The following is a 19,204-nucleotide window of genomic DNA, read 5'->3' as shown; positions in this document are numbered from 1 at the left end:
TCCTGGTTTTTGTAATCCAAAAAACTGCCTGCGGCTTAAAATCGAGTGCAAAGCAAGCGGAAGTTCTGAAAAATGTTGGTAGGTGCTACCACAACTAACTTCTTCCGTCGAATATATGTAGCACTACACAGGTATGCTTTGTAGGCAAGAAGATAAATACGGGCACCAAAACCTCTGTGTCAGTAAATAAATTTTTAAAAAAGGTGGAAGACGAGCTTTTTTTCTCCACCTCGAGTTTCGACCACTGCATTCTCGGACATTATCCAACGAAGTAAATACAAATTCCGTATTGTTCATCTTCGAATGTAGCAGCATTTCAATGTACTACGAAAATCTGACTGGCAAGACTGTTTGGGATGTTTGTCAATATGGCCAACTCTACGTTCTGAATTTTTTCCTACCTGTGAGAACAGATGGTTGCTAATAGGAACTTGATGAATTGTGAATCACATGCAGTATTCTCTTCACCATAAGAATAATATGAATATAAACATTTTGCCATGTATTCTTTCGTGTTTGCTGCTGTCTCATTTAAATCCTGTCTGCCCAATAAACTACGAAACTAGAGTGTGAGACGGAAGAGTATACGTATCGTGTCATGTTTATATTCGTATTATTCTTATGGCTAATAGTGATACAGTCAGAAATGAAGCACGGCAACTGACTAGATTTTTAAATCTAAGATGACTCTAATTTCTGTGCAGAATGTAATGTGCTAAAGAAACGCCTGCAAAGATTTACAAATGGAGAAATTTTTTGCTACACTCTCGTTCAGAACATCTTCTATCATACGCAGTCTATTATTTGGTTCTTGCTGATCATTATCAAAGAAAGCAGTGGTGTAAGTAACAAAAAATAGCAGTCTCTTGCCATTGTTTCGCTAATGAGATGATTCCTCTCTCTCTCTCTTAAAAATTGCAAGCGGCGGTAGCGCGCACATAAGCAAGCCATGCCGCAAGCGGCGACAGGCTGTAAACACGCACTATCAAAATGTGACAAACAATGCACGACACAGTACAGTAATGCATTTTCAGCTTTGAGTGACGTAAACACCTATAACAAAGAAAACGTCACTTATCAGATCATAGCAAAATAAGCAATCGATTCAAACCAGACAAAGCACGTGAAAAAGGAAGGGTACCCGTATAAATACGGATGGAGTGCCTGACACACAGCAATGGCTACCTGGTAAAGCTTAACTGCTAAGCTAACGACTCAAACCAAATTACTGTAGCTGTATCGTCATTCATTCGACCTACGTTGTGTCTCATATTACAATGGACCAACTTTGTTTCGATTTTGAGGGTGCGGCCTAAAACTTTTCCCTCCACTTGAATTTCGAGTCTCAAATTTCAGGAGCGGCTTAGATTCTGGAAAATTTTTTTTCCTTGATTTTGAGTCTCATTTTTCAGACGCGGCTTAGATTCGAGTGCGGCTTAGATTCGAGTAAATACGGTAAGCGAGTCCTCCTCCTCTGAATGTTTCGCTGTGCAGAAAAGTGAAGCACAGTGATGTCTGGGAGTGAAATCCACTGCAGTTGTCATCTGTGGCTGATTTCTTCTGCTCCTCAGTTTGTGCAGCACAGACTGTCCACGGATAGGGAAAACTGTTAAAATATAAGGGGGTGGCAGAGAAAGGCAGTACATACCTCCAAGAGGTGAAGTTATTAGTGGCAGTAAGGGTGTTTAAGCTTTTCCTTGAAGCAGAGATTCATTTGTTGAATTTTTTTCGGCCTCGGCTCTTTGGGCAGTTTCCACCGGGACGACTGGGCCTCAGTTTCTGCGTCATAGCTGTATATCTGTGTTTTGTCACATGTTATAACCGTCATTGGAAGTTGTGGATTGTTGTCATGAATGACATTTTCAAAATTGTCCTTACTAATCACTAGTTCTCCTAACATCTCTCACATAAGTAACTGACTAATTTGTGCCAATATTTGTTGCAGTTCCCCACGGTTGCCTGTCATTAAACTAACCAACTGAGGCTGCGACTTTGATACACTGCTGAAAGATTCTTTTGTTGCAAAAATATTTGAAGCGGTCAGACATTCTCTGTTCACAGTTTCTGTTCTGTACAATTGGAGCAACACTGCAAGTATTCCCCATTTATTGCAATTTGTAATAAACCTCGATGCTTGTTTGTCGTGCCATTGCATTGTGACGTAAACGTTAAAACGCTCGACATCAAAGCAGACAAATCTGCTTCAGCTAGGCTACACGGCACTTCTCTGCGTTTCTCCGTGTGTGTGTATGTGAGTATTTTTTACACGTATAAAGAACACCTCAATAAACTGCTGTTTGAATAAATACCTTTGACTGCCTGCTAGTGTGTCATGCAGATCATAACTAGGTGTGTGATCAAGACTGTTAGTCAATGAAAGTTTTTACTTGAACAACAGCTTATCCTCATGATGATGGGATGCTTTAAACATTTATGAGTTGATAATTTTTAACACACAGTTTGACAGGTGTCCACAGAACTTTACAAGTGCATGTTGTATTAATTTTTTGCTACTGTGGTTGAGTATACTTCCAGCTAATGTGGCCAAGAGTCAGATGAGGTCTTTAAAATGTGTACCTACTTTGGAACACATTCATGTGTATTACTAATGATGTGGTATGTGATACAAAAGTTGCATTCTGTATACAGCTCACTACAGCACCAGGCTGAGACGACATTTTGTGTATTCTCATCTCTCTGTACCATGTTTTTGTTATACAAAGTGTGATCAGAAAGTGATGGCCATTTTTATTTTCCTTTACCCATTGGCAGGCCAAGGAGGGTTTTACTTTCCACTAAACGTATTTTCTTACAGGGTTTAAGGGAATATCTGTCCCACTTCTTTATACTCCTGGCATCTAGTGGCAGTCCGCTACACAAGCTGCAGTTTGTTTGTTGTGAAATATAGCCTTCTGAACTGTGGGAAGTATATGCTTTAATGGTTATTGGGAAGTATGGTTACCAGCACTGTAGTTTCTGGAAGGAGCTTGGGAAGTGTACTTACCACAAAATTAATCTGTCATTTGTGGCCCTTGGAAGCATACTTACCACTAACTTAGGGGTATCCCAAAGCTTATGAGAATATGTTTTACCACCGCTGTCTATGCCTGACATCTTCTGACAGTACACAGCACAAGGTGTATGAGAAGTGCTACAACAATCAGTTTCTGTTTATCGTGGGATCACTACTGTTGTCTGAACACATTCCTTCACTTCTGCAATATACATTACTGTGACCTGTGTCAGCTCATACCTTTTCTGCATGATAAAGTTTCAAGGATTGTTTTCACACTGTAGTAAGTAAACTTTAATATCGGTAAAAAATAAAATAAAACATAAAATAAAAGCAGAAAACACTGTTCATTATTTTTTTACGTGTGATGGCTACACAGAACAGCACACAAAAGGGAAGTGGGAAATCCATTTACCACCAGTTTTAATACTTCACAAAGGTGCTGTGGTGATATATGTACCACCATAGTTTTAGGTCCTAAATCACAAAATTATCAAAAAATAAATACAGCCAGTTGATCACATTTCCAATAGAATAGCAAAAAAATTATCTTCACTGAGTTGCTACAAAAAATGCACCCGTGAAAGGGTTGAAGCATCTTTTTTATTCATCAAGTACTACTTTGTCCCCTTCAAAGTAATCCTCCTCAGATACAATACACTTGTGCTAGTGCATTTACCAATATTGGAAGCACTTCTGGAACTCACTTTTCATTACGGTGTTAAGCTCTTCCAGCAATTCTGTTTTTATCTCACCAATGGTGGCAAAATGACATCCTTTCATGGTTTTGTTAAGCCTCTGGAATTCAAAGAAGCTGCAGGGGACCATGCCCGACAAATACGGTGACTCAGACAACTTAACAGTTTTGTTTTTTGCAAACATATCATGAACAGTCACTGAGCTGTGAGGGGGAGCATTATTGTGAGCAGTTTTTATGAGTGGTTTTGTTACAATTCTGGCCTGGTTAATGCAAGTGGCACATAAGTTCCGCATAGTATTCCTTATTAACTGTACGACCGTAAGGCAGGAAGTCGTGATGTACTGTCCCATTGTAACTGAAGAAACAGTGAGAACCTTCACACATGATGAAACTTGTCAAACTTTTTTCTAGACAGGCTTGAGGCAGTTTCCATTGGGAAGATTGGGCCTCGGTTTCGACATCATACCATTATACCCATGTTTTGTCATCTGTTATAGTCGTCTTTAGAATTTCTGGATCATTGTCAGCTTCATTCAGCAATTGCTGTGCAGTGTCATTTTTGGCTCAAATTGAACAATTTTGGAACAAACATTGCTTCTTCATGTTTCGTGCTCAAAACGTCTGAAAAAATTGCTTGGTGTATCCAAAAGATTTGCCATCATCAGCAACCTATCTGATGATAATACAGTGATTATCCAGAACCATTTTCTTTATGTCTTCTACATTGTCATCAGTAATTGACGTGCTGGGACATCTGGGGCAGTCGTCACCTTCAATGTCTTCTCGACCCTTTTTGAAGTGTTTATATCACTTGTAAACCCTCGTCTTACTTGTAGTAGACTTGCTAAAATCCACAGTTGACATTTCAAATGCGATGCTGCACTTTATTACATTTTTCAAGCAAAATTAAATGCAGTTTGTTTTGAGCCACCTTTTTTGAGAGTAAAAATTCACCGAGCACGCTAAAACACACACGACCTCTTCGACTGTCAACAATAAACTAAATATTCAAAACAGTTGAAAATGCAAATATACATCAGGAACATGTGTATGAACAATATAAAAGAGTTTGAAAATGGGATGTATAAAGCCTGCAAAATTAAAAAAAAAATCTATTACTTTTTTATCACTCTTCATATACACTGACGGTATAAAGTGCCAGGTATTTCTGCTCGAACGGTTCTCGGGCGTAATGCTGGATATTGTTGTAGAAACCGTACAGTATCTGGTTCAAATGGCTATAAGCACTGTGGGACTTAACATCTGAGGTCATCAGTCCCCTAGAACTTAGAACTACTTAAACCTAACCAACCTAAGGACGTCACACACATCCGTGCCCGAGGCAGGATTCGAATCTGCGATCGTAGCGCCTAGAACCGCTCGGCTACAGCGGCCGGCTACAGTGTCTGGATAAGGAACACAAAGTGTGGAGGGGAAGTAATTGTCTCTTCTGACTCAACCTCCTGGAAATCTGTCATTAAAGAAATGTGCACAGACAATATCGCAGTTGACGAAGACGAGTGATTTTAGCCCTGCGGTGTGTGGGAACCTGTGGAGAGTGCTAACGGTGGAAGGTCCCCAGACTGTGTTGTTGGACTGGTTTTTTGAAACTTCCTCTACAGTGGTGGTTAGGGTCCCAGGTATCGCACCCTACAGCCATTTACCCTGGCAAGCCCTCATTTGTGAGCAGTAGGCAAAAAGGAATTTCTTGTGATACACAGGACCATTTAAAATAATGATAGTTTTCAAAATGGCTGTTAAGACATTGAGCTGGTATGCTGAAGATGGTGGGTTTGAATCCAAGTGTGTGTCATATTTTTTTATCTTTATTAAAATGACTATTTATTCAATTAAACAATGGAAAATTCAGGATGTAAAGGATAGTCGCTACCAGTGGGGACGCTGAGTCGCAGGTAGGCACGGCAAAAAGACTCCCAGAAAGTGAGCTTCTGGCCGACGAGCTACACGTGCACGTGCGCGCACACGCACGAGAGGCAGCGGGATGGTGGGGGTAAGGAGTGCAGTAGGGAAGGGGAGAGATAGCAGGGTAGGTGGTGGAGGGTGGTGCAAAGAGGGATGAGGTGGAGAGGTGCAGTTGAGAGGTTAGGTAGTAGAAAAAGATAATAGTAAAAAGACTGCTGGTGTGGTGGTGGAATAGAGGGCTGTGTAGTGCTGGAATGGGAACAGGGAAGGTGCCAGATGGGTAAGGACAGTGACTAACGGAGGTTGAGGTGGGAACATTGCTTATGTTGCAGGGAGAGTTTCCACCTGCGCAGTTCAGAAAAGCTGTCGTCGGTGGGAAGGATCCAGATGGCACAGGCTGTGAAGTAGTTACCTAAATGAGGAATGTCGTGTCGGATGACGGGGTGGTCCAGTTGTTTCTTGGCCACAGTTTGTTGATGGCCATTCGTGCAGACGGACAGCCTGTTCGTTGGAGAATGCAGCACATTGGTTGCAGCTTAGCTTGTACGTCACATGACTGATTTCAAAGGTCATCATCATCATCATCATCATCATCATCATCATCATCATCATCATCAGTGTTCTGCCTAAAGACAGGTTTTCACATGGTAGTTCTCCAGGCTGTCCGGTCTTCTGCCATCCTCTTCAGGTCTGTATAATTTCCTCTTCCCTTTATGTCGTCTATCACCTTGTATCTCCTTCTTCCTCTCAGTCTTCTCCCACAAACCAATCCTTCCAAAGCATCTACTAGCAAGCACTCCCTTCTCAATGAATGTCCCAACCAGTTCTTTTTCCTTTCTCTTACAACCTTCAGCAGACATCTTCTCTCACCAACCCTTTCCAATACTATTTCATTACTCACTCTTTCCATCCAGCTTATTCTCTCCATTCTCCTCCACATCCACATCTCAAATGCTTCTAACCTTTTTTCATCCTCTCGTCTCAGCGTCCCCGTTTCTGCCCCATATAGTGCCACACTCCAGACAAAACATTTGCCAAGCCTTTTCCTTAGTCCTTTATCTAATTTGCCACGTAAGAGTCTCCTCTTTCTCTTAAATGCCTCCTTCGCTATGGCAATCCGGGTTTTCACCTCCTGGTGACATCTCAAGTCTTCAGTTATTGTGCTTCCGAGATATTTGAATTGACTTACTTGGCTAATAGTAGATTGTCCTCTTTTAATATTGGACAGTCTGCGTCTTGTACTGATGACCACACTCTTTGGTTTTGCTGTGTTTATTTGCATCCCATATTCCACACAAGCTTCATTCAGATCTTTGAGCATGTTATTCACTGTCCGCTCACTTTCTGCCACTAATACCATGTCATCAGCAAATCTTGTACATTCTATTCTCTTTCCACCAATACGTATTCCTCTTTTCCCCTCTAAACTTTTCGCAATTATCTCTTCGAGGTATATGTTAAACGACAGTGGGGAAAGGCAACAACCTTGTCTAACACCTCGTCCATTGCTGCTTCCTTCTGACATTTCATTTCCAATCCTTATTTTTACTTTCTGGTGTAAATATAGATTCTGTATCAGTCATCTCTCTTTCCAATCTACTCCTTTCCTCTTCAAGATATCCATCAGCTTGTTCCACTGAACACCGTCAAAAGCCTTTTCTAAATCTATAAAAAAAAAAACGTATTTCAAAGGTAGCCCTGCCTTTTATGGCGTAGGTGATGTTTCTGACCTGAATGCAGTAGGTGGTAGTCGGAGGATGTACAGGACAGGTCTTGCGCCTAGGTCTGTTACAGTGATGTGAGCCACCAGGCGAGGGGTTACTTCCTCGATATTGACCTTCACCTCAACGAAGGCTGCATCAGGACCTTTGCCCACATCAAACCTACCGATCCCCGGCAATACCTCCACTTCAACAGCTGCCACCCGTTCCGTATCGATAAGTCCCTTCCGTAAAGCCTAGCCGTTCGTGGCTGTCACATCTGTAGTGACGAGCAGTCCCTCTCAAAATATACCGAGGATCTCACTGACACTTCGTAGACCGCAAATACCCTCCCGACCTTCTACAAAAACAGATCTCGCGTGCCAGTCTTTCCAGTCACCCACCGACTCTCAAAGTCCCACCGTCCAGCCACAGAAGAGGATTCCCCCGTGACTCGGTACTACCCGGGACTGGAGCAACCGAATTAATTCTCCCCCAGAGTTTCGACTACCTCTCATTGTGTCCCGAAATGAGAAATGTCCCACGCACTACCCCTCCCACAGTGGTATTCCACCGTCCGTCGAACCTACACAGTATTCTCGTCCGTCCCTACGCATCCCCCGCTGCCGAACCCTCGCCTCGCAGCTCATATCCCTGTAATAGACCTAGATGCGAGAGCTGTTCCGTACATCCTCCCACCACCGACTACTGCAGTCCTGACACAAAGATCGCCTATCTCGTCAAACGGGGCTACCTGTGAAACAAATTGTACGATGTACGAGCTAAGATCCAGCCACTGGGCCGCATTCTACGACGGCACAACAACCGACAGCCTGTTCATTCGCACGAATGCCCACAGACAAACTGTGGCCGAGAAACAGATGGACCACCCCGTTACTGAGCGTGTCACCCGTCACGACGTTCTTCATTTCGGTGACTGCTTCGCAGCAGAATATCTGGATCCTTACCGACAACACCAGCTTTTTTTAAGTTGTGCAGGTGGGAACTCTCCATGCAATACGTCCTACGTCCCTTCATTATTCACTGTCCTGAGCCCCCTTGTCTTCTTCCCTCTTTCCACTTCGGCACTATACAGCCCTTTATGCCACCAGTGCACCCTCGGTCTTTTTACTTCTCTCCTTTCCGCTCTCCCCCGCCCTCTGTCTAATCTCCCGACTGCACCCAGCTGCCATACCCTCTCTCCAATTTGTCCCTGTGTGCTCCCCAGCACCCCTTGACTGTCCTCCCTACTATTCCTCCCTCTCCCGACCTCAGCTTCCGCCTTACCCCCACTACCTGGTTGCCTCTCCCATCAAATGCTTCTGCTAGCAATCTGGCTCCAGCTGCCAGTGATTATGGTCATGTGTGTGTGAGTTGGAATGTATGCGTGTATGGTCTATTTTTGATGAAGACATTATTGGCTGAAAGTTCACTTTCCGTCAGTCTTTTTGTTGTGTTCTGCTATATGGTTAGTAGCAACTATTGTTTTTCTATATTATTATTTATTCAATTAATTGAACATAAACAAAAGCAAAACAAGGATAATGGAATGTAGTCGAATTAAGTCGGGTGATGCTGAGGGAATTAGATTAGGAAATGAGACACTTAAAGTAGTAAAGGAGTTTTGCTATTTGGGGAGCGAAATAACTGATGATAGTTGAAGTAGAGAGGATATAAAATGCAGACTGGCAATGGCAAGGAAAGTTTTTCTGAAGAAGAAAAATTTATTAACATCGAGTATAGATTTAAGTGTCAGGAAGTCGTTTCTGAAAGTATTTGTATGGAGTGTAGCCATGTATGGAAGTGAAACATGGACGATAAATAGTTTGGACAAGAAGAGAATAGAAGCTTTCGAAATGTGGTGCTACAGAAGAATGCTGAAGATTAGATGGGTAGATCACATAACTAATGAGGAAGTATTGAATAGGATTGGGGAGAAGAGAAGTTAGTGGCACAACTTGACCAGAAGAAGGGATTGGTTGGTAGGACATGTTCTGAGGCATCAAGGGATCCCAGTTTAGTATTGGAGGGCAGCGTGGAGCGTAAAAATCGTAGAAGGAGACCAAGAGATGAATACACTAAACAGATTCAGAAGGATGTAGGCTGCAGTAAGTACTGGGAGATGAAGAAGCTTGCACAGGATAGAGTAGCATGGAGAGCTGCATCAAACCAGTCTCAGGACAGAAGACCACAACAACAACAATTGGTTTAAATGTACTTTCTCTTTTCTCATCCTTCAATGTGTCGTTAACCGTCATAGTAACTTTTTTATTTGGTCTCATTTTTGCTTCCTAATATTCTGTTTATACTTGTTGTTATAGGTTCACAAACATTTATTTTTCATGACACATTTTACATTTTTACATGGAATTGGTTGTTCGAACATTTAAAACTTAAATTTCTTCTTGGACGGTGGACAAAATATAAATGCTACCTTACTGCACTCGCATTTCTTCTTTGACAACTTCTTTAACTTTACAAAATATTGTCTTTTCATTACAGAAGTTCGACCCGTACCACACACACACACACACACACACACACACACACAAACGTATCACTAAGCACAGGTGTGTATGTAATCCAGTAAGACCTGAATGGATTTCTGTTTCGTATTCGCGTTTAGCAATTGCACAACCATTTCAATACATATCTAAAATATGGCAGCAGACAGGACTCGAGCATACCAGCTAAATAAGTTAACCTTTCTTGTTATCTTCAATCACAGAAACTCTTCTTCGACAATGACTCACAAGCGACAGCTCACCAGGGTGAATGGCTGATGGGTGTGATACCCAGGACCCCAGAAAGTCAGTACCACCCCCAAGGACTTCCCACAGTAAGACGTTGTCACTCGCAGAGAAATGAATCTGGCAAGAATGTGGTGACAGAGCCTCACTAATATTACAGCTGGGACGGGCGGGTACGACTGTGAGCGAGTCCTCGGAGAACTGTGGCTCGCAGCTCGTCTTGTGTGTCCTGGACCTCTCGCTCCGTACTCAGTTTCTCCACCTGGGGTCTCCAGCACCTGCAACGGTGCCTCGCTAACGATCTAGTACACAAATTGGATCACCACTTCATCCCGCCCATAGACATGTGAAGGTACGGCGTATGACGGGGCGGCATCTGACGTTACGCCTGCGGGAACCGTTCGAGCAGTTATTGTGTCGGTAAAGCTTTGAATGACACAGTGAAATTTTTATTAGAATTACAGTCAGGTGTACATTTTTTATTCTGATAAATTTTGATTTACAAGTTAATTAATTAAAAAACTGTTTGCCTCTTTTTCAGTCCACCGTGTGTTCTATCATTTAGGAACACTCGTCTCTCCTTTCCGGAGGAGGGCACAACTCTGTGTCGAGGCATTGCGTACGTAATGTGACTTCCACTAGTTGTGGTGAACTTTTGAGAGTAGAAACCCTACGTGATGTGGGCCTCAAAGCGGTGTATTCGGTAGACTGTGTGTGAGGTCTGGGATAGACAGACAGATACTGAAGTCACAGACCTGTTTGCAATGGTGCTAAATTTATTTCTGAAAAGGTTTCAACAAATATAGCTTATCTTAATACCAGATGTATCATAAAGTGAAACAAGTTTTCAAATTTATGAAGGTAAAAGTGTTTTTAAGAAGCAAGTGTTTCATTGTAAGTTGTTTGAAGCTGTGAAACAGTAATACACTTAATTCAATATTTGTCATGTTATACTTTTCCATGTGTTAAATTGTTCTTATTTTTATTTGTTAGTGGGGATCTGGCATGTCCTCCCTCCTTTTATGTCTTTCAATTTCATGCCTGTGTGTCTGTTGTTTTCTCCGATAGAGGAAATGTGTTGCAACATCTTAAAATGTGTCCATAAAGTCTGATATGTTTTATTGTGAAAGTTGCCTTACTGCCCATTTCTGTGTACAGCACACCTCATTTGCAACTTGTATGTATGAGGTGAAAAAGTCATTACACTGTAGTGAGTGATGCAATGCCCTCATTGCTGCGAAGGGGGAAAAAAGCTGAACACATTCTAGATTTATAACACAATGAAACATGGCAGTTATTATTTTTCCCATGTTAGTTTGATGGTGTGTGTCACCTGAACATGTTGGTTTTGTGCTTGAGATTATTTTGTCTGTAAGGGTGGAGGGGGGGAAAGTTTAAATGACATCACAACTGAACCAAAGCCTTGTAACAGTGCACAGATACGATTTTCATAGATAAAAGAATGAAAGATTGATAAGAATAGCTTGTGCATACAAAGAGCAAAGTGGGCATTACAACAGATCTCAGTGTTTTATCCTTAGAGAACTCATGGGATTATTTTTTTCCCCCCACAGTGTCTATTTACTTTCATTGTTACATCTTTTATTTTGTGTGTAAATCTTAATATTTCCATAATAAACAGAGAGATTGATTGTCATTTATTTTTTAAATAATGTATAACTTTCCTTAATGTTTTGATAATTGTTGTTAGGACAACAGTGACAGAGATAATTCCTTGTTTGTCAACGACTCTTTAGTAAGTTCATCATTAAAAAGTATAAAAGCAAGAAAGCAGTTAACTGAAGAAACTTCCAAGCCGAAGTACAATATAGTTTGTTGCTTGTCTAACAGAATACACAAATGATACTTAATCAACTTAATTCTTGGATGAACAATATGGAATTGTAGTAGTTGTCAAGCAGACAGAATGCTATTTTTTAAAGAAAGTTATTAATGACTGACTGTTTTTCTCAGCATTCATTTGTAAATAAGTGTGTTGCAAATGACAGTTAAACAGTGGTAACCTTGAGGGGGCCAATCTGTGCATTCCTCATCAATGATGAGCTTGTCATAAGACATTAATGAATGTAAATACATATAATAGCAATAGCAGTTTCACGTTCAAAACCTCTTGTTACCCATTACACAATAGGTGTCTACGGATTTGAAACCACAGTTGAACAGAATGGATAGTGTCTCGAAAAGAGATTGTGAGATGAACAGTAGCAAAAGTAAAATGGGGTAGTGGAATGTACGTACATTATATCAGGAGCTGCTGAGATAATTAGATTAGCAAATGAGACACTTAAAGTAGTAGAAGAGTTTAGTTATTCGGGTAACGAGATTGCCGACAGTAGTTGAAATAAATTGCGAGACTGGCAATGGCGAGATCATTTCTCAGAAGGGGAAATATGTTTACGTGGAAAATAAATTTAAATGTCGAAGTCTTTTCTGGAGGTATTTGCCTGGAGGGTAGCATTGTACGGAACTGAAATGTGGATGGTAAACAGTCCGGATGAGAAGAGAATAGCTATCGAAATGCGGAACTAGGTAAGGATGCTGAAAATTAGATGGGCAGTTTGACGAGCCGATGAGATTAGGGAAAGAAGAAATTTATGGCACGAGCTGACTAAAACCGGAGATCAGTTTGTGGGACACATCCCGAGACGTCGAGGAATCGGCAGTTCAGTAAGAGGAAGATCGAGGCTCGAATACGGTAAGCTTTTTGAAATGGCTGTGTAGGCTGCAGTAGTTATGCAGAGATGAAGGGACTTTCGTAGGATAGACTACACCTGCACCTACATCTACATCCGTACTCTGCGTACACCACAAAGAGCTCGGCACGTAGCGCAGTTCACCTACTTTCTTTCTTCGTCTGTCGTTCTCGGTGTCGACCTATTGGCTGAAAAAAATAGGGGGTGGACGTACGGTACTGTTTACTGTAAATGATGTAGCCGACAGATGCACAGTTGCATTTCACAGTCTTTTACTTTCACTTTTCACAGCCTGCCAATAATACAGTTATATACAGCCAGTGCACTATTGTTCTAACTTCCCGTAAGCCTCATTAATAGTTAACAGCCAAAAAACCACCTACTGCTGCAATAGTTTACTGTTGCACATCTACGAGCAGTGAAAGCCTAACTACACAGTTCACAATTCTTGAAGAATAGAAAGGTACGTATGGAGCAGACACTGTCACTGTTTTAACACACGGCCTAATTGTGTAACACTTACTACACTGTTAAGTTGATGCACTGTTGTCGTTCTAACCGACACGGGTTCCTCATGTGAAACTTGGCCGTGGACTGACCGTCTCGGGACCGAAAACTGGGCCCTTATATATCGTCACAGTAATGGGTGCTGAAACCGCACATTGTTTGAAGTTTAATTTACGGAAACTACAATTGAAACTTAACTCGTTCGATTAACTGAATACGTCGAAAAATAGGTTATTTTTAAAAGTTTCTTCTACTCCCAGAGTTAGTCCGAATTATTTGTTTAAATCGTGAAATTAACATATACAGGGTGTTACAAAAAGGTACGGCCAAACTTTCAGGAAACATTCCTCACACACAAATAAAGAAAAGATTTTATGTGGACATGTGTCCGGAAACACTTAATTTCCATGTTAGAGCTCATTTTAGTTTCGTCCACCTACGCTCAATGGAGCGCGTTATCATGATTTCATACGGGATACTCTACCTGTGCTGCTAGAACATGAGCCTTTACAAGTACGACACAGCATGAGGTTCGTGCACGATGAAGCTCCTGCACATTTCAGTCGAAGTGTCCGTACGCTTCTCAACAACAAATTCGGTGACCGATGGGTTGGTAGAGGCGGACCAATTCTGTGGCCTCCACGCTCTCCTGACCTCAACCCTCGTGACTTTCATTTATGGGGGCATTTGAAAGCTCTTGTCTTCGCAACCCCGGTACCAAATGTAGAGACTCTTCGTGCTCGTATTGTGGACGGCTGTGATACAATACGCCATTCTCCAGGGCGGCATCAGCGCATCAGGGATTCCATGCGATGGAGGATGGATGCACGTATCCTCGTTAACGGAGAACATTTTGAACATTTCCTGTAACAAAGTGTTTGAAGTCTCGCTGGTACGTTCTGTTGCTGTGTCTTCCATTCCATGATTAATGTGATTTGAAGAGAAGTAATAAAATGAGCTCTAACATGGAAAGTAAGCATTTCCGGACACATGTCCACATAATATATTTTCTTTCTTTGTGTGTGAGGAATGTTTCCTGAAAGTCTGGCCGTACCTTTTTGTAACACCCTGTATAGTTACACAAACAATACTTTTGACAAAACTGTTAATTACCTGTGAATTAATTAAGGGCTGGCTTTGATAACATGTTTTCGAAGAGAGCCAAATAAATACTTTAAGAGTACTAGTATTTCGTCTTCCAAATGTTTACAATTGTGTTATAGTATTTATATTTGTTTATATGTCAACAATAGAATTTACATTACGAAACAATTACTGATTTTACGCTGTAACAAAAGATACTAACTCGGAATAGTTAAAATAAATAATATAATCAATTACGTACATAAAACTGAGCACAAGGTTAGATCTGGTAATATATTCTTTAAAACTGAGGGCCAACCTTTCTCTTCTATGGAAATGCAGATAATATTCGTGTATGTTAATGGTAATTAGTTAAAATTGAAGAAATGAATTTTATGGAGGCAAATGACAAAACATGAGGGGAAGTAAAAATATCCCAGCTTGCTTCATCACAGGCAGTGGGTACGTACCATTGTGTGAGTTATTAGGGTTTCCTCCCATTCCACTCACATACGGAATGTGGGAAGAATGATTGTCTGAATACCTCAGTGCATACTGTGATTGTTCTTATCTTGTCCTCACAGTCCTTATGTGAGTGATACGTAGGGGGTTGTAGTTTATTCGTAGAATCGTCATTCGAAGCTGGTACTCGAAAGTTTGCCAGTAGACACTCTCGGACTAGTATAGGTCTATCTTCGAGAATAGTTTGGAGAGCTGCATCGAACCAGTGTGTGGACAAAAACAAGTTCTGTAAATCGAAAGTACTCCATTAATCACAAACGTGAATATAATGTAAGGATACAAAATACTGTACACAATAAATGCTCCTAATAATTTCGCAGTTTACAAATTTATGCCGAAAGGTTATCTGTTTAGTGCTCTAAGATTACAGAGTTAGATGTGCTCGAAGTGAAGAGTCTTAGAAATATAAATGACAGTGTGGAGGATACAGAGAGAAAACCGAAGTTGCTCTTCTCACATACCGTTACGCATCATCTCGTTGCAAGTGTTCTTTTAGTATTAAGTTGGAGAATTGATTTGCCAGTCCATAAATTAAAGTGAGATTCTGAACTAGAAAATAGGTTTAATAGTCATATCCTCTTGTCCAAAGATGCAATGAGACATTTTGTTAGAAATGCCTAGGGATACAAATTTTGGGACTTTTAAATGAACAGTAAAATTAATAGATACACGGTGCCACATAGCCCCAAGACAACTACGGATGATGACAACAGAGGAAGTTATCAAAAGTTCGATTTTACGTACAAATCTAACATGGCTAATCACATGAAAGAGCTACTCCAACAGTTTTGTTTGTTTGTATGCATGTGCATGTCCTGTTTCCTTTGTCTTCTGGTAGAAACTGGTAGTAGAAAAGATGGCAAGTGATCAAATATGATGATTTTCTGAATCAGTAATGAATTGACGTATCACCTAAGTGCTAATGTGAACATGTGCAATGTCTGCATCTGGGGGTCAGCAAATCCCCACAAGATGGTACAGTTTCAACTAGACTCCCTTAAATTGTGTTTATTGTGCTGTATCCCGGCTTAAAATGAATGGACCTTACTTATTCAGTGAAGCAATTGTGACTGGTCTTTCTTATCTTACTGCTCTAGAACCACAGCTCTTTCCTCAATTGGAAGGAGGTGAACCACAGCAATTTCTCTGGCAGCAAGACGGCATGCCAACATCCTGGCTTAACTCGGTACACAATCGATTAAACAATGCTGTACCCGCATGCTCGATTGGCTGCAAGGGGCCAGATGGCGGAGCTTATCTTACGTGTCCTCCACATTCACCCAACCTAATGCCGTACGATTTTTACCTTTGGAAGTTCGTAAAGGATCACGTGCGTATGCCTCTGCTACTGGCTGACCTACCTAATTTGAGACTAAAACAATTTTGCAACAATTACTCCAGACTCTCTGATCAAGGTTTGACAAGAACTTGTCTAGTGTCACGACGTGTGTTGTGTGACGGAGGGTGCTCACATCAAACGCTTATAAGAAACACTTTTTAAGCTGCTCTTTCATTTTATGTGTTATTTATAATTGTAAGTTGAAAGGAATAAATGCAACAATGCCTTATAACCCCTATATTGATTTTGAAACACCTGGTATTTATCTGTGAATGTCACCGTGACCACGATCTCGGTTATTAGCTCGTAATTGTTTGGTGCTGCATAGTACTAGTGTTTTGCTTTCTTGTATCCATCTTTTACTTTTATTCTGTGTCTTTGACTTTTTGTGAAGTTTGTTTCAGAACTGTCCCATCAAGGATGGATAAAAATTACTAAATTTGGAGAAAAAATTAAGAGACAATATAAACATTCAAAGAAATTAGACCCAGCAATTATTTCATTATCATCTTGCCAATAAAATATTTATTTTACTGAAGTGTGCTGTTAAAGACTACTGTCTAAAGCTAATAACTGAACATCCTGCAGAAGCCTTGGAATTCATTTGTGCCTATATGTTTACTTTGTAATGGTATTTATGATTAATAACAAGAGTGAAATTAGGAGGAACTGAGAAATTTAGAAGTAAATATTACATGTAAAAATAAATTCCATTTAAGTTGCGTTTTTAGGGCTCAGAATGTAGATTGATGTTTTGGCATGAAAGACTTTAATACCTTGCCGGCCTGCTTCATATAGTAAATTAGAAGTTTCCAGATATTCAAAAGCAAAGTAAAACAGTACACTCCTAGCCACTCCTTCTATAATTACTAGAATATTTGGACTGTGGAATGTAAATTCCAGGTAAGAGTAATGTTCATTTCAAACAGACTTAAACGTACCAGTAGCCTGTATATGTCACATGTATGCATAGGTTGAAATACTGAATGAAAACAACAGTTCAGCAGCATGAGGACAAAGGACAAGGGCCTTGTGGTGGAGCGGCTTATGTGCCTCAGTAATACAGATAGCGTATTGCAGCTGGAGTCACAGTGGAGCGTATCTGTTATGTACTGTGAATAGCATGCAGCTCTACTGTAGGGTGGAGAGCCGCATCAAACCAGTCTTTGGACTGAAGACAGACAAAAAAGTACAGCTTTGTCAGCATTGATGCCAACTCCCTCGTACAATCAGCCCCACGATTCCAAACTTATGGATCCTTCCTGCTGACCTTAATCAACTTTATACTTGCCAAAAAGTGCTTTATCTTTTGAGGGGGCAGACATACAAACAGATGAGCGGTCTGACTATGAGAACCTGGATGGCTCCTTCCTATGCCAACCTTCTGATGAGTTGCTTGGAGCAGGCTTATATATATAAAAACAAAGATGATTTACTTACCATACGAAAGCGCTGGCAGGTCGATAGAAACACAAACAGACACATACATACATACATAGGTTGAAATACGGAATGAAAACAGCAGTTCAGCAGCATGAGGACAAAGGCCTTGCGGTGGAGTGGCTTGAATTTTGTGTGTATGTATGTGTCTGTTTGTGTTTCTATAGACCTGCCAGCGCTTTCGTATGGTAAATCACATCATCTTTGTTTTTAAATATATTTTCCCGCGTGGAATGTTTCTCTCTCTCTCTCTCTCTCTCTCTCTCTCTCTCTCTCTCTCTCCCTCCTCTCTCTCTCTCTCTATATATATATATATATCAATATAATGGAAGGAAACATTCCACGTGGGAAAAATTATATATAAAAACAAAGATGAGGTGACTTACCGAACAAAAGTGCTGGCAGGTCGATAGACACACAAACAAACACAAACACACACACAAAATTCAAGCTTTCGCAACAAACTGTTGCCTCATCAGGAAAGAGGGAAGGAGAGGGGAAGACGAAAGGAAGTGGGTTTTAAGGGAGAGGGTAAGGAGTCATTCCAATCCCGGGAGCGGAAAGACTTACCTTAGGGGGAAAAAAGGACAGGTATACACTCGCACACACGCACATGCTTGTGTCTGTATGTCTTTCCGCTCCCGGGATTGGAATGACTCCTTACCCTCTCCCTTAAAACCCACATCCTTTCGTATATATATATATATATATATATATATATATATATATATATATATATATATATATATATATATATATTCGTCACCCCCTCAAACCCAGAACCCCAAAAGTGCCCCACTTGTGACAGGATACTTTCCGGGACTGGACCAGACTCTGAATGTGCTCTCCAGCAGGGATACGACTTCCTCAAATCCTGCCCTGAAATGAGATCCATCCTTCACGAAATCCTCCCCACTCCACCAAGAGTGTCTTTCCGCCGTCCACCTAACCTTCGTAACCTCTCAGTTCATCCCTATGAAATCCCCAAACCACCTTCCCTACCCTCTGGCTCCTACCCTTGTAACCGCCCCCGGTGTAAAACCTGTCTCGTGCTCCCTCCCACCACCACCTAATCCAGTCCTGTAACCCGGGAGGTGTACACGATCAAAGGCAGAGCCACGTGTGAAAGCACCCACGTGATTCACCAACTGACCTGCCTACACTGTGAAGCTTTGTATGTGGGAATGACCGGCAACGAACTGTCCATTCGCATGAATGGACACAGGCAGACAGTGTTTGTTGGCAATGAGGATCACCCTGTGGCTAAACATGCCTTGGTGCACGGCCAGCACATCTCGGCACAGTGTTACACCGTCCGGGTTATCTGGATACTTCCCACTAACACCAACCTGTCAGAACTCCGGAGATGGGTACTTGCCCTTCAGTATATCCTCTCTTCCCATTACCCACCAGGCCTCAACCTCCGCTAATTTCAAGTTTCCGTTTCTCATACCTCATCTGTCATTCGACAACATCTTTGCCTCTGTACTTCCGCCTCGACTGACATCTCTGC

The 19,204-nt window shown here is 41.3% G+C and overlaps 1 protein-coding gene and 1 long non-coding RNA gene across 3 annotated transcripts in view; one reads left to right on the top strand and one right to left on the bottom strand.

The window, feature by feature from the left end:
* Positions 1–11,743, top strand: part of LOC126428315 (protein spindle-F) — a 147,875-nt gene extending 136,132 nt beyond the window's left edge. For both annotated transcript variants that reach the window (XM_050090249.1, XM_050090248.1), the window contains exon 8: positions 10,628–11,743. In XM_050090249.1, the coding sequence (XP_049946206.1) occupies positions 10,628–10,651 (24 nt within the window). In that variant the 3' untranslated portion in view covers positions 10,652–11,743. The remainder of the gene's footprint in view (positions 1–10,627) is intronic.
* The window catches only part of LOC126428317 (uncharacterized), a 56,660-nt gene that overhangs the window by 12,008 nt on the left and 25,448 nt on the right, over positions 1–19,204 (bottom strand). The window contains exon 2 of the long non-coding RNA XR_007576815.1: positions 14,861–15,138. This is a non-coding gene — a long non-coding RNA (uncharacterized LOC126428317). The remainder of the gene's footprint in view (positions 1–14,860; positions 15,139–19,204) is intronic.

Source organism: Schistocerca serialis, chromosome 12 (genome assembly GCF_023864345.2).
Source record: "Schistocerca serialis cubense isolate TAMUIC-IGC-003099 chromosome 12, iqSchSeri2.2, whole genome shotgun sequence".
Classification (NCBI taxonomy): Eukaryota; Metazoa; Arthropoda; class Insecta; order Orthoptera; family Acrididae; genus Schistocerca; species Schistocerca serialis.
This window is presented reverse-complemented; position numbering and strand designations above follow the sequence as displayed.